Raw genomic sequence first — 14,167 nt, 5'->3', positions numbered from 1 at the left:
TTACTCTTGAGCTTCACCGCAGTCATAAATATATGTTACCCTTTAATCATCTCTGCGTAACGCCAGCACAGGAGAAATTATTATGAAAGGTCAGACTCAAAATGTACCAATCCAAGACTTGAACGTTATCTTGCCGTGTGCTTGTAATTATTAATGGACTAATTCATTAAATTTGTCTGAATGCACTAAACCTTGACTTCAGATGTTCACACAGTATTAAGGTAAAGCATCTGGGTGTCACACTGTGGTGTGGCAACGTTTCAGACATCGGCCGTGTGTTTGTGAACACTGTAGCCTGAAAGACAAAGCAGCATTGATCAGATTCCCGAGACACAATCACATTTTTTCCCCTCCCTCTATTTCCTTGATGTTCCGTATCACCAACACACAGTCAATCCTTCTCATTGTCTGATGTCCACCCATAAGACACTGAATGTTTCACCACCTGACTGACAGAAATCAATATCTGCCAGTAGCAGAAAACAGAGAGGCAGGACCTTGTTTTATAGACCTGACACCCGAACACACAGTGTCAGGGCATCCTCTTGTTTCTGTTCCTGTTCCTTTCAAATACTTCGGATCGTCTCCAAATAAGCATGACAGATCTCACAAAAGTAACACGTCCTCAAAATACAATGTGAAATGATGGGAGATTCCATGATCATGAGTCATGCATACAAAATATTTATTATTGTTTATGAGCTTACTCTTATCTGCTTTATTGAGGCTTTGTTGGATGTTGCCCACATTCTTATCATTCTTTTCTTTTAATGGAAATACTCTCATTTTTTATATAGCGCTTATTGTTCTCTGCAATATTGATACCTAGTGAAAAACAAGCAGGTATCATTATCTGCTTGTTTGATGGTCTGAGTTTGATACACCACATTCATCATGCTGATGTGATCAGTATAGTTAAAGGCTGATAATACCATCATATGTTAGTGACATTTAGCATTGAGGACAGGGGTGAGCTCAGGGGGGCTCGTGGGTATTAATTTATATCTCCTGAAGAACACGAGTCACAAAAACAGTCGATTTGTGTTTGATTAATCATTTCTCTATCATAACAATGCCACTTGGTAAGCGTATACCATTCAGTAGACTTTGTATTTCCCACTGAATATTCAAAATGATGCCACATTTGTAAGAAACATGCATTTGTGGGAAGAGCAGGAAAGCTGGAACATGAGAGAAATGAAAAAATGAACAAATTCTCTCGACCAATGCCAAACAACTTTTCGCTACTTCTGGTTCTCGTTTGGAGGACTGGATGTTTGAAATTGAACAATTTATTCTCGAATCAAACAGAAGCCTGTGAAAGAACCAGATTCATCCACAGTAGAGTAGCACCTCTTCCTCATGGTCGCCACCCTCCTGCTCACACACTTCTTAGAAGTGGATCCTATTCTTGGATCAGCAGTCAGACAGTGTTATGTTGGTCACTTGGGCACAAACAGCATGTCCAAACTGATCCCACCAGTGTTTATTGGGGTTGAGGTCAGGACTGCTGGCAGGCCGCTCATTTCTCTATTCTCACAAAGTCTCTGATAAATCCCACTCTGTGGGGACAAGCTTTGTCATCTTGGAGGATTGTTTGGTCTCAGACTGTGGACTTTTTTTGTTTTCATGGTGAAATTGTCGTCCCTGCTCATCCCACAAATGCATATTCCTACAAATGTGGTGTCATTCTAAAGGGAAATTAAAAAAGGCTCTACCATCATTTAAGATTTTCTGCCAAAGAAGCTTTGTTGCAAAAAAGAAATGATTGACCAAACACAAATTTACTCCAATTTTTATGCATAATTCACATTGTTCGGAGGACATATAAACAAATGGTTTTATTTAAAACAAAGAAAAGTGAAAAGCACCAACAGAGGCATAGACATAAAAGTGTAGCACGAGCCAATATACTCAGGCAAGAACATCATTTATCCCATCATAAATGGGAAGTCAAACCTTATTCATCATTAAACCATAACAGTTAAATTGTGCACGCTGACTTTGCAGAGGCTGTTTACTTGGCAAAAAGGAAATAGTTTAATTTCCCTTACATAGTCTCTGATGTTTCCAAACTGCCGGCCTGATTTCTGAAAAATGAATATCATCACTTGTTTTGAGTGTACGCAGTATCACTCAACTACAATTTAGCATTTTAAAAAATTATTGTGAATGCCCTGAGATATCAGAACAATTACCTCGGTTTTTTTTACATATGTGCCTACAGACTCACGGGATTCATCAGTTTCCATTTTTGACCTTAGAATGTCATTTATCATGGGCAGAACAATTTGCGAAAGGATCATTATGTTTTCACAGTCTATTTTTCTAAAAAGTGAAAAAAAAGAAATAGTAATTGTTTTCAATTATTACTCCTAAGTGGGGGCTATTACATTTGTGCAGGAATACGTGTTAACTGTAGGCTCATTGTCATGGCAACAAGCGTATCATTTTTACCTCTATAGCCGTGTTCAGCCATTCATTTCCTTCTCTTTGCACTGATGGGAGTGATAGGAGAATAATCTTGCCTCCTTGTCGTCGATGTACAAGCAATGCAGCTTGCCATCGTGATAGCTTTAATCTCAAATTAATTGAGCACAGTGAAGTATTCTCGATGCTTTTAAACCCAAATATCAGTGGAAAGAATATTTATGGTATATTGACTCCACAGCTATCCTGCTAATGTATCAGAAACCGGGATCAGCTGAGATTAGTGAACCTTTCAAAGCTGTTCTTGTAATTGCCTTCAAGATCCAACATTAAGGCGAGCTCAACGAGAATCAAGAAATGAAGCATGAAATAATTAGGCCAGCCCTTTCTGTTTGGCTTAAAATCTCTGCTTGCCTTGTGATTTATTTTCCTTGCTTTCCCGCAACGGTCCCTCAAGGTAACGATCTTGGTTGACGGGATTCTCACCACCACGGGCTACACTCAGGAGGACTACACCATGCTGGGCTCTGATGATCTCTTCTACATAGGGGGCAGTCTAAACACAGCTGACCTGCCTGGCTCCCCGGTCAGCAACAACTTCATAGGCTGTCTCAAAGATGTGAGTATGGCTTGACCTCAGCGCCTGCAGTGGCCTGGAAATACTACCCGATCCTTCTTAGATAGCGCTAGCCTATAAGCAGAGCATGTAGTGCGCATAGAAAATCACCCCTCACATTTATATTGATTCTTCTTGTTGTAGGGTGTTTGAAGGAGAAGCTCCGAGCTGAGAGGCTGTGCTGTGCAGAGCATATGCATTTATAGATTCCCGTGGGAATCCCTTTGAGAATCAAGCACTAATATGCATAAGAAACAGATGCATCTAATGCTCATTCCTGAATCCTAGCCTGAACCCGGTCTTCATCACTACTTTGGCATTTTTAAAGCATTTTTACCCTGGCCTGCACCTGTCACATTGATTATCTTGAGCAAGCAAGCTGAGATCATGTACTTAGCATCAGAAGAAGTATAGACAAAGCAGTGAATTAGGGGTTAATGCCCAATTTCAGTCTGGTCTCACAAATTTTTAATGAACTGAGCAATCTCATAAAAAGCAAATGATGTGCGATGTGTTTTATAAGTAAGAAAAATACTTTCCCTGGCCCAGGGACTATTAGCAAAAGACATGATTAAACAGGCAGTAGTTTGATATTTTAAAGTGGTGCCGACATCACAGTGACAGACTTTCTAGGGGGTCAATGCTGAATTCACACGACTGATTTTACTTTTGTCGGGGGCATTTACGTCAGTGAATATAAGACCAGCTATTCCATAATCGCATATAAACTGTTATTAAGGCCCTGGTCCCGATCCCTATTAAATCCAGCTGCATGGGATGGAGTTCAATGCAGCAACGACAGAGCCGACATGGTACTTGGATGTGTGGTACACAAAAGAAATTAGGAAAATAGACTGTAAATAACCTGATTAAGTTCGTAACAGCAGCTTGGAGTAAAGCTTGTGAGGTTGATCATTTAGAAAGACTGCCTTGGATTCTTGTTAAAAGAAGTTTAATAACTGATGATTGTTGGAAAATGTGTGTTTGACTTCAGCGCTCTGCCAGAAGTAACATGAGAAGTTTGGGGGTTTTTTTTGTTTTTTGGGACGCAGTCAGAAAAAAATCCTTCAACTTGCCAAGTCTTGTATTTATAGTGGAGAAGTTACTTCCTTAAGCTCAACAGCAAGTAGTCTGTGTTTTAAAGATCAGTCAGATGGCACATACACAGAGACGTTACAGACATATGTTTTCTTAAGCTGTGTTGTAAGCGCGCCAGTATTGGTAAAATCAAACATCTAAATTACAAAACATTTTTACAACTACCGAAATCCTTTAACATAAAAGTAAATTGTGAATTTGTACCTGTTCTTTAGCAAATACTGTAGCTATTGGCTTGTACACTCCAAATGTTAAACGCTAATGATAATATTGTTTCGCTGGGTAATTGTGAGTGTCTATTGAGCTGTTTATTTTACAGGAGTTGCAGCAAAGCACAATATATACGTGTGCCGTATACTTTTTTTTAATGCTTTATTTTCACTAGTTCACACATATTCACTCTAAACAGTGATGGTGAATATGTTAAGTCGTAGCAGTTAAGCACCAGCAAGTTACTGCTGAGTCTCTGTGTATGTTACAGTAACATGCTGATGGGAGCACTTTTCTCACAGCACCCAGTACGAACCTGCTGCCTCTGAAAACCACCAGCAAGTTGTTTAAATATGTTTTATTGTGAAACTTTTTTTTTTTTTTCAATCCTGTTGCCAACGTCTTCGGATTGTTAATGATTTCCTCTCAACTCAGCTCAGAAAACTGATATTAGATTCATTTTTGAAATAGTATGTGCAGGTGATTGTTTGTGAAGGATTTCTGAGCCTTCGATGATTTACTGAATGATTTCAAATGGACTGCACACTTAATAACTGTGCAGCTCGCAGCTGCTTAAATGAAAATTAGGTGTATTTTTAGACAGGTTATTGTACCAGCATGGTTGCCAATGCTGCAAACCTCCGCTCTGTGGGCGGTGTGACTGGTGGCAGCGTTTGGACCTACGGCTGGTGTGTGGCGCCACACAGATGTACGCAGGGAGGTTACAATGGGATAAAGAGTCATAAGGATGAGTTGACAACCCCAGAAAGTGCTGGCAATGAGCGTGAGTGGTGACAGAGGCAGAGCTGATCAAATGGGATCAGCCCCGCAGGAAATCCACCAGCTCGGTTCACAGACGTGTCAGTCCTGGACGGCTCGCTCCAGCTCGGTGATGAGCCAAAGGAATAAAGGAAGGTGGTGAATGGAGGGACTTCACACATGCACATTTATCTTGATCTATGTGGGAGAGAAAAGTGAGCGCTGAGTAAAATATTTATTTTGTAAGCAGTGAATCTATTTGGGGGCATATCTATCTTCTTCTACTCAACGTAGAGAGTTTGGGCCATGACTAATCTCTTCAGACGTTACATGATAATAAATGTGAGTGCTGCTGGGAAGAGGCCATCAGGTTCATCAGGTGCAAGGAAAATAATGGCCACCTTCAGACGAATGTCACGACTACAACAACTAGCAGGGAGAGATGAATTTGTCTTTGAAGTCACCACTTTATTGGTCTGCTGTGTGTGTGTGTGCCCACAGGATATCCCACACCGCATCATTAGGTTTCCTGTGCTTTAATGCTTCAAAGATTGTACCCAATTTGGTTATGAAGGATGTGTTCACATAGATGTTCGCAGCAGAGAAGGTCTTCATTCTTACTCTGTTGTTATTATTCACTTGAGCATTAAAGACACAGGGAATGTGTCAGTTGACTGGAGGAGCTTTATTCTTGTGTTTTGGGACATTCGGTAATCTGTGTCACATACAACAGGCGTCTGAAATGGTGAAATGGGATTTCACTTGCTGTATTGTCCTTTGGTTTATATAATAGCCCTACAGGGGTCACAGAGCCATCTGTGCATTTCCGCGGCGCGGTTAGTTGTGAACCACTGACGCCATGTCGGCACTTTGTGTAAGTGACTGCCTTGATTGACTGTCTTCCCATCTAAGAATTGTCTGTTACACTCATTTCTCGATGGTCAGTTTCACCATCTGATTTCACTGCTTAATTAGTCACACTGAGGCAGTGTGAAGTGTGATATTGGCTCAAATTGCCTCTCAGCTCTGCTGTTAGTCCTCTGTGCAGTGTGGTGTGTCACCTCAGGCAGTGACTGGTTGCGGAGTGATGTGGCAGATAACAGTGGGTTCGGGGTGACTTACAACTGATACAAAATGAGACAAGGATTGTTGTGTCCTGCTGTGCATATTGATGAACCAAGAATCAAACCTGGATATAATAGAAAGACGCCTCCACAGGCTCTCTATTGAATGCACTATATATTTTCACCTTATGATATCATAATGGTCTGACTTGCAATTAAAAGAAACGTGTGATTGATAGTGACCCTATATGCTAATAGATGGTCTTAGAGATGTTAACAGCACCTCTGGATTGGTTATGTAAAAAAATAAACTGAAAATGCCACCAAGATGAAAGCTATTGATCGAGCAGAAACATCACTATCAATCAGAATGCGACATTAATATAAATGATTTGAGAAAATGTGTGCAAAAAGGTTGTTTTTGTGTTTTCCATCATTTACTGTGATCAATCTAAAATAACAAATCAATAGCAAGGCATTTATCAGAGGCAAACGGTGGCTCTGCTGCACAGTCCTTCTTTGCCAGATAGCAAGATCACATTTTTCACCAATATTCATCCCCATCATGAGTCCATGTTTACCAAATTTATATCTATAAATAATAAACTGTGTGGCGTGCTTGTAAAGGATAACGTCCGCATTCCTCCCACCCACCATCGCTGCCTGGATGGGATCTTTTTCAGTTTACCTCGGTATGAACACAGAATTGTCTGTCGTTGTGTTCATTCAGTGTTTGAGGCTCCTCTGCTCGGAATTTAAGATAATTCTCTCGGACCCATTGTCGCTTTCCTAAATGGACCAGCTAAGTGTCTAAAATGTAAATGTTTACATTAGCATTTAAATCTAAATGATTCAACACCCTCCTTTTTTTTTTTGTTTTCTCAGATAATCTCATCATCGCTGAGTAGGTAATGACGAATTTGTTTTATGATAAGCCTGAAAACATGCAGATTAAAAACCAGGTGGTATCTTATCGCATGGAAAAAGAATGTCTGAGCCTACAAATAATTCAAAACAGTCGTCTTTCCCAGTCTGAGCATCAGTGAAATGCAGTTGTCTTCAGTTCCCTGTGCTTCCTCTGTCTCTGCACGGATACACAGCATGAGACTCAAATTATCACAGTGACTCTAAATGTGGTTGATTTATTTATTTATTTATTAATGCAGCGAGTGCTTATCCGTACATTGATGAAAAGTACCGGTTTATTTGACACATCTCTTGAATTTTAAATCATCAGACCCTTTTTTTTCCTTCATGTATTTGAGCTTGAGTTCATGGATGATTCAGCGTTGTTTTCTGCGTGCCTTTGTGAATGCCGCAGCGTCATGTTGATTCTAGTATTTATTGATGACTAATATTCAACCTTTTGCATTAAATTCATTCCACTTTCCCGCTGTCATCTCACCACGACATCTCTCTCATTTATTAGGTGGTCTACAAGAATAATGAGTTTAGACTGGAACTGTCACGGCTGGCTGAACAGAGAGACCCTAAGATCAGTATCCATGGTGACCTGATATTCAGCTGCGAGAATGTGGAAGCCCTGGAGCCGGTCACCTTCGACACGCCGTCTGCCTACCTGACATTGCCCAGGTGGAACACAAAGAAGACAGGCGCCATATCTTTTGACTTCCGCACCACAGAGCCCAGCGGTCTCCTGTTGTTCAGCCACGGCAGTCTGCAGGGCTCGCAGCCCGACAGGAAGCCCCGGGCAGACTTCTTTGCCATCGAGCTGCTGGACGGGTTTCTCTACCTGGTCATGGATATGGGCTCTGGCAGCATCAAGATGAAAGCCAGCAACAAGAGGCTCGATGATGGCGAGTGGTGCCATGTGGATTTCCAGAGGAAAGGCCGCAACGGTGAGAGGATTTAGTGTTTGTGGATGCAGGGAAAGCCTTTTGTCTACTTCTATTACCGGGTTTCTCCACTTTTAGCTGCGGAGAATAAAAGGTTTTTAGCTGTGAAATCGCCATATGCCAGCATTGATACAGTCACATCTACTCGTTTTTTTTTGCCCACAGCGAAACATGCATGCGCATTGGGTTTTAATTACAGTTATATTTTTAGTAGCTAAAATCTATGTGTGACATTTTGAAATCTAGGTTAACCTATTTCACCAGTGGCCAATTATATAGTCGCCCAAGTGAAAGTGGAAAGACCTGCCTTATTATTACAATATAAATGTGAGGCTTATTAGCTGAAGCACACACACATACACACATACAAAAATACACACTTCCCTCTATGTTCTCGCTGACATTTTCATAAATAAATCTCTTTTCTTCTCAGTCAGAGCAGTATGACACTGCAGATTCGTCATGTATTCAATCTGTCAACTGTTGACACCATATTTTATCCAAAGCACTGACCTAAAACTCGTGAAGTCTGTGAGTTTACTTTATGGGATAGCCCATTTGTTTTGCAAACGATAGGCTCAAATGTCCTTTACATTCGGGGAGATATATATCCATTTAAAAGATATTTTAACAAGCACAAGCAAATGTTTTCTTTTTGCATTAAGGCACTTATTGATGAACACCAACTATTAAAGCTCATTGCTCTTCTCTGAATACACATATGGACACAAAGCATGGGACGCAACTTCATAACAACTTCCAGCATCTGTAGCTGGCATATCAAATTCATCCACCCAGTATCATTACTTATGATCACAGTTAACTTCCCAGTATTGGTAACCGGTCCACTGCTGTTTGTCAACTGTTCTCAATAGAAACAAAACCACCACGAACAAGCAGATGCTCAGCAATTCATAAGAATGGCCCTGGAGATTTCTCATGGGCCGTGACCTTTTTTTTTTTTTTACTTGCTATGTTCTGTTGATCGTGTTGAATTGATCTCATTAACTTCATGACTTCACAACCCGTAGGTCACCCGTCAGTGTGAAACAGGCCAAATGCCTGTGCACTACAGCGTCAGACCTGTTTAAGACTTTAGCTCATCAGTGAAAGCAGCGATGAACCTCAGATATAAGAAAATACCTTTTCCTTAACTATATCTAGGAGAGAAAAAAAAATGCCGTCGGTTCTATTTTTTTTTTATTACCCTTTAGATTTTCAAGTTGAGATTTGTTGGAAACAGTTGCACAAAAAAGCACAATACACTTTTGTCATAAATTAATTTTTAATCAACATAAAGCAATTGTTTGAAAATCTCAGCACTAATTTTACCCCATATATATTGTGACACATTTGTGGTTCATTTCGCACTTTCCCAATTAACTGCATCACTGGTATCTGTCAATCATTGCCTTTATCAGCAATTCCCAATCCTGCTGCTCCACTGTCCTGCATGTCTGAGACTCATCCTGGCTCAAAAACACCTGATTGAAATGAATGGCTGGTTATCAGGCCTCTGCAGGGCCTGATGAAAACTCATTTATTTGAGTCAGGTTTGTTGTAGCAGAGAGACATCTGAAATATGTAATGCAGTCATCCTTGATTAACAGGATTGGGAGGTGCTGGCCTACACGATTTATTCCTTACTTAAAAATTGGCAAAAGAAACAAAGTTTTGAAATAACATCTCCAGTAACACTGTTTTCTTCCATGTGACTTGTATAACGCTTGATCCTGTTCAAGGGTGCTGCTGTTCCCAGCTAACTGGAGCGATGGTATCGTAAACTGTTGACCGGCAATCAATCACGGGGCATACACAAAGAGAATTTTATAGGGAAAACATGGAGGCATGTGGAAAAAGCCTCTATAAAGCGAGATGCTCGTCACCACGCCATCAATAATTTCCAATTTCCATGTATTTCAACAAGGGTTAAACCCAAAATCTAGCCCGAAGGACTGTCAATGCAGTTTCTTTATCTGCACTTCTTAAGACAAACAGACTGGTGTCCGCTTCCTCAATTTCACAGTTAATTTTTTCTTCTCACTGAGCTCAACCCACACACACCTGTCCAAAATCATTGTACGACTCCAAAAGTGACTCACTGTTAATGCCCACCCTGCAGGCTTCATCGCCGTGAACAGTCAGAGCGTCCCCTTCACTTCTAATGAAGGCAGCGAGATCCTTGACCTAGATGGAGACATGTATCTTGGAGGTTTACCCGAGGATCGCCAGGCCCTCGTGCTTCCCCCCGAGGTGTGGACGTCCTCCCTCGGCCTCGGCTACGTGGGCTGCGTGAGGGACCTCTTCATCGACGGACAGAGCCGGAACCTGTGGAGGCTGGCGGAGGTTCAGAGCGCTACAGGTGTCAGCAGTTTCTGCACGAGGGAGACTCATGTCCGGTGTACCAGGGACACGTGTGCCAACGGCGGACACTGCAAAGAAGGCTGGAATCGCCACATCTGTGACTGCAACAGCACTGGCTACTTAGGCCCGAGCTGTGAGAAGGGTAAGAGTCTCGGAGCAGGACAGCGGTGGATGGGGAGGATGAGTGATTCTGAAAAAGCAACTGGCAAAGCTTTTAACACACCTTGGCTGGTATTTTATTTATTAAGTTAGGTGTGCAGTAGCTAAAAAGGGGCCTGCAGAGATAAAAAAAATAAATAAATAAATGTATGTCGATACAAAGAAAATTCATTATCAAGACTTAGTGCTCCCAAACAATAATAATTCAATTTTCAACTGAAGCATGATCCCACTGTATAATGTCATATATATTCAAATGAGAGCCGTCCTCTCGGCTAAGCTCACTTTCGGCTCAGAATCACTCTTCCAGTCTAGAAAGCCAGCTTCTGGCATTGACAGGACAATGGAAAAGGCTCCTGGTTTTTGTTTAAGCTATTCAAAAATAAATTGCGGTGTTTTCCTACAGTAGAGTGATTCATTAATGAATTGCCAGCGTCATGAATTTGCTCATGCTATGAGTGTTTCATTAGAAATGCAGTGGTGCTTCGGCAGAGTGATTCGGCCTAAATCACGCTGCATTTACCATGCAGATGGTTTTCTCGCAGAGAGGCCAAATTACGCAGATCCATTGGCAGCTAATAGTATGAGAGATGTATGAAAATCCCCCTTGTATTGCTCTATGATGGGTATAAATCCTTCATAAATTAGATTGCTGCTGCAGTCTTGCCACTGTCTTGTACGCTTCAGGCTTTTTCTGCCATCTGGTGAAACTGATGAAAATTGCAATCTAAAATTATATCATGCAGCACTCTTAAGATAATCTGAAACTGAATTCAGGTTTCCTTCCAGAAATGCCACTTTGTGTTTTTAATTTAGTCTTGTGATTTCCCGCTGGGTCTCCATATCTGCTAACACTTCCCCATTCTTGAAATCCCCAGAGGCCACCACGGTGAGTTTTGACGGCAGCATGTATCTGAAGGTGATGCTGCCGAGGACGCTGCACACAGAAGCAGAGGACGTGTCCCTGCGCTTCATGTCCCAGAGGGCTTTCGGACTGCTGGTGGCCACCACCTCCCAGCAGTCGGCGGACACCCTGCGACTGGAGCTGGACGGTGGCAGAGTGAAACTCACTGTTAACCTGGGTAATGCAGCTGTAGCAATAATGAGTAGATGATGCCACTAAACTTTTCAGGATCTGCCACCCAGACAGATATCTCGAGATGTTTTTCTTTGTCTGGGGCTCTCTCATAACCATCTTCATACACAACAAGTGCAGTTGCCTAAAAAAGTGAAGCATAATGCAATAGTTGTTTTTTTGTGTTTATAATTTTATTTTTTTTTATTTTACACCATAAACCTTCATGGATTTAATAGAACTGGTTTTAAATTGGATGTAAAATGACCTTGATAGAAAAAAATTACAAGATATGTTTTCCCATATTTATCAGCTTTCTTAACATCTAAAAACAACAAAATGACAATAATTTTGTTCAAAATGATTCAAAATAGTTCCTTTAATGTGTAAATTGATATAATATAATACCTTGAGTGATTAAAAGATGTCATCAATGTTCAAAGATCAGGTGTGATTTGAAAGTCACGGGGCCTGATTGTATGTATAAAAATTAATCCTAACTTGATATCACACACACAGACATGCTGAAACGGATCTGCTAAGGGAACACAAAGACGATCTGTGCCTTCATGAATATGGAATATTGCGCCTGTTTTCCACATCCCGCAAAATACTGGGCGGAGTTGATGCTAATAGGTTAATTTAAAATGCACAAAGGGATTTACAGTGACTGAGAACACTTTCTCTGTAATCTTTCTGAAGTTTTCTGTTGTTCTTCCTTAATTATTGAATTTGTGACAGATCATCTAGTTTTCTCCTCCAATTCAGATACATTTTTAGTGAATGTTTGATAACTTGCTCCACCAACACGTCCAACTCCACAGCAATAGATTTTGTACTTGTGGGGACTCAGTGCTCCATCAAATCAATACAATCTATGCTCTAATTTCACAAGATTTGAGTAAATTGAGGCCTTAATTCCATATAAGGAAAACAAATATGACTACATATGTGGTGTTTTAAATAAATTAGGATTTTCAAACTATATTCAGAACAATGTTTTTTCACATAATTAAAAAAAAATGTTCTTCCTTTTCTCTTCATCACATAATTGTGTAGCAATGCACAAGAAAACATCCTGTCAAATGAGAAGATTTGATATTTAAAAATATCTAGAATAAGCTACAGTTAATGAAAATGTTCTGTTTTTTCGATATGTTACTAAGCAAACAGATTGGAGGTGGAGAGAAGGCACTAATATTTTCCCACAGACATCCCAAAATGTGTTTTTAGGCACCCTCTGATGTATAATCACCGTCCACTAATTACTATAAAATTCATGAGTGTGAATTATTTCAAGAAGGCTCTGCATACATTTTTAATCATTTTGAGCAGCTGTTATTCGAAAGAAGAAGAATAAAACAGAAAAAAAAAACAAGAATTTTAAAGCCTTTTTTGAGCAACTGTATGTGTGTATGAATATTCAGCCTCATATTTCTCTAGTTTTCTCTCTCTCTTACTCTCTCTGTTTCTCTTGTGGTCTGGTCCCACCTGACCGTCTCCGGCTCTTTCAGCCCTTCAATGGCTAGTCTGCAGTTCAAGGAGAAGGCAGTCAGAGACCTGATCCCTCATTACGCTGAAATATTACCACTTTAACGGCCTGCACCCTGGATGTGACCATTGGAGTTCCCTCCCCGCGCATTTTCTAGCTTGGATAGTTTAGAGTCACGTCACCGAACAAAGAGCACCAGTGAGACACACACACACACACACACACACACACACACACACACACACACACACACACACACACACACACACCTGCAGCTGAAAGTCGCTCTGGTCTCTGGCTGTCTGAATCCACTGCTCTGTGATGGTTGACAGCTTGAGAGCACTCCTCAGCCACACGACTTGCACCAATATATTCATGTACAGTTGGCTAAATTGGTTTTATTATTCAGAACATGCAAATGATGAGTGGGTGAATCCATTTTGAGGCCAATAATTTGAATATTTTAGATGGATTTAGAAGATGTTCAGCTGTTGAGAATATGAGGAAATGTTGGCAAAGCATAGCAATTGTCGAGTTGTCATATTTTTTTTCATGGTGTAAGTATCACTGTGGCTGCAGGTTGTGCAAATCGCCGCTTTCCCCCTGTATTGAACCTGGAAAGTGTATTACCAGCAGGCCTTTTCGTTTAACAGGAATTTGAGTTGAAGGTGGATCGAGGTTTGAGTAGAGGTGCACCTTAGGCTGCTAACAGTGAATCTGCTCAAATGGCAAATTCAGACATTCATGATCGATCGGTTGTTAATTTCATTAAAGGTCAAATAACGTTAATTTAGAGAGGCTATAGTTCTCTTTGTTCGTGCTAAGATCACAGGGACTGAACTCAATGAGTGAATAGCATTATACACTTTGACACAAACGACAGGCAATTTAGTCATAATCCAATATAAGAAGCATGTTTTTGAAGAAAACTTGCACATACATGGGAAGCAGTCCACAGAAAAACCACAACCTGGAAACAAATGAAATACCTCTCATTGTAACTGGTGAGACATGCAACAAAACAAAACAAAAAAACAGGGATCG

The 14,167-nt window shown here is 40.7% G+C and overlaps 1 protein-coding gene across 1 annotated transcript in view; it reads left to right on the top strand.

Moving 5' to 3' along the window:
• The window catches only part of nrxn2a (neurexin 2a), a gene marked incomplete at both ends in the record, with an annotated part of 96,586 nt that overhangs the window by 17,323 nt on the left and 65,096 nt on the right, over window positions 1–14,167 (top strand). Inside the window, 4 exons of the mRNA XM_080509455.1 lie at window positions 2,888–3,049; window positions 7,607–8,036; window positions 10,156–10,539; window positions 11,435–11,638. Of these exons, the coding sequence (XP_080365581.1) occupies window positions 2,888–3,049; window positions 7,607–8,036; window positions 10,156–10,539; window positions 11,435–11,638 (1,180 nt within the window). The remainder of the gene's footprint in view (window positions 1–2,887; window positions 3,050–7,606; window positions 8,037–10,155; window positions 10,540–11,434; window positions 11,639–14,167) is intronic.

This window comes from Blennius ocellaris, assembly GCF_963422515.1.
Source record: "Blennius ocellaris genome assembly, chromosome: 14".
NCBI lineage: Eukaryota > Metazoa > Chordata > Actinopteri > Blenniiformes > Blenniidae > Blennius > Blennius ocellaris.
Note: the sequence above shows the minus strand (reverse complement) of the source record. Positions and strands in the feature narration are given on the sequence as shown.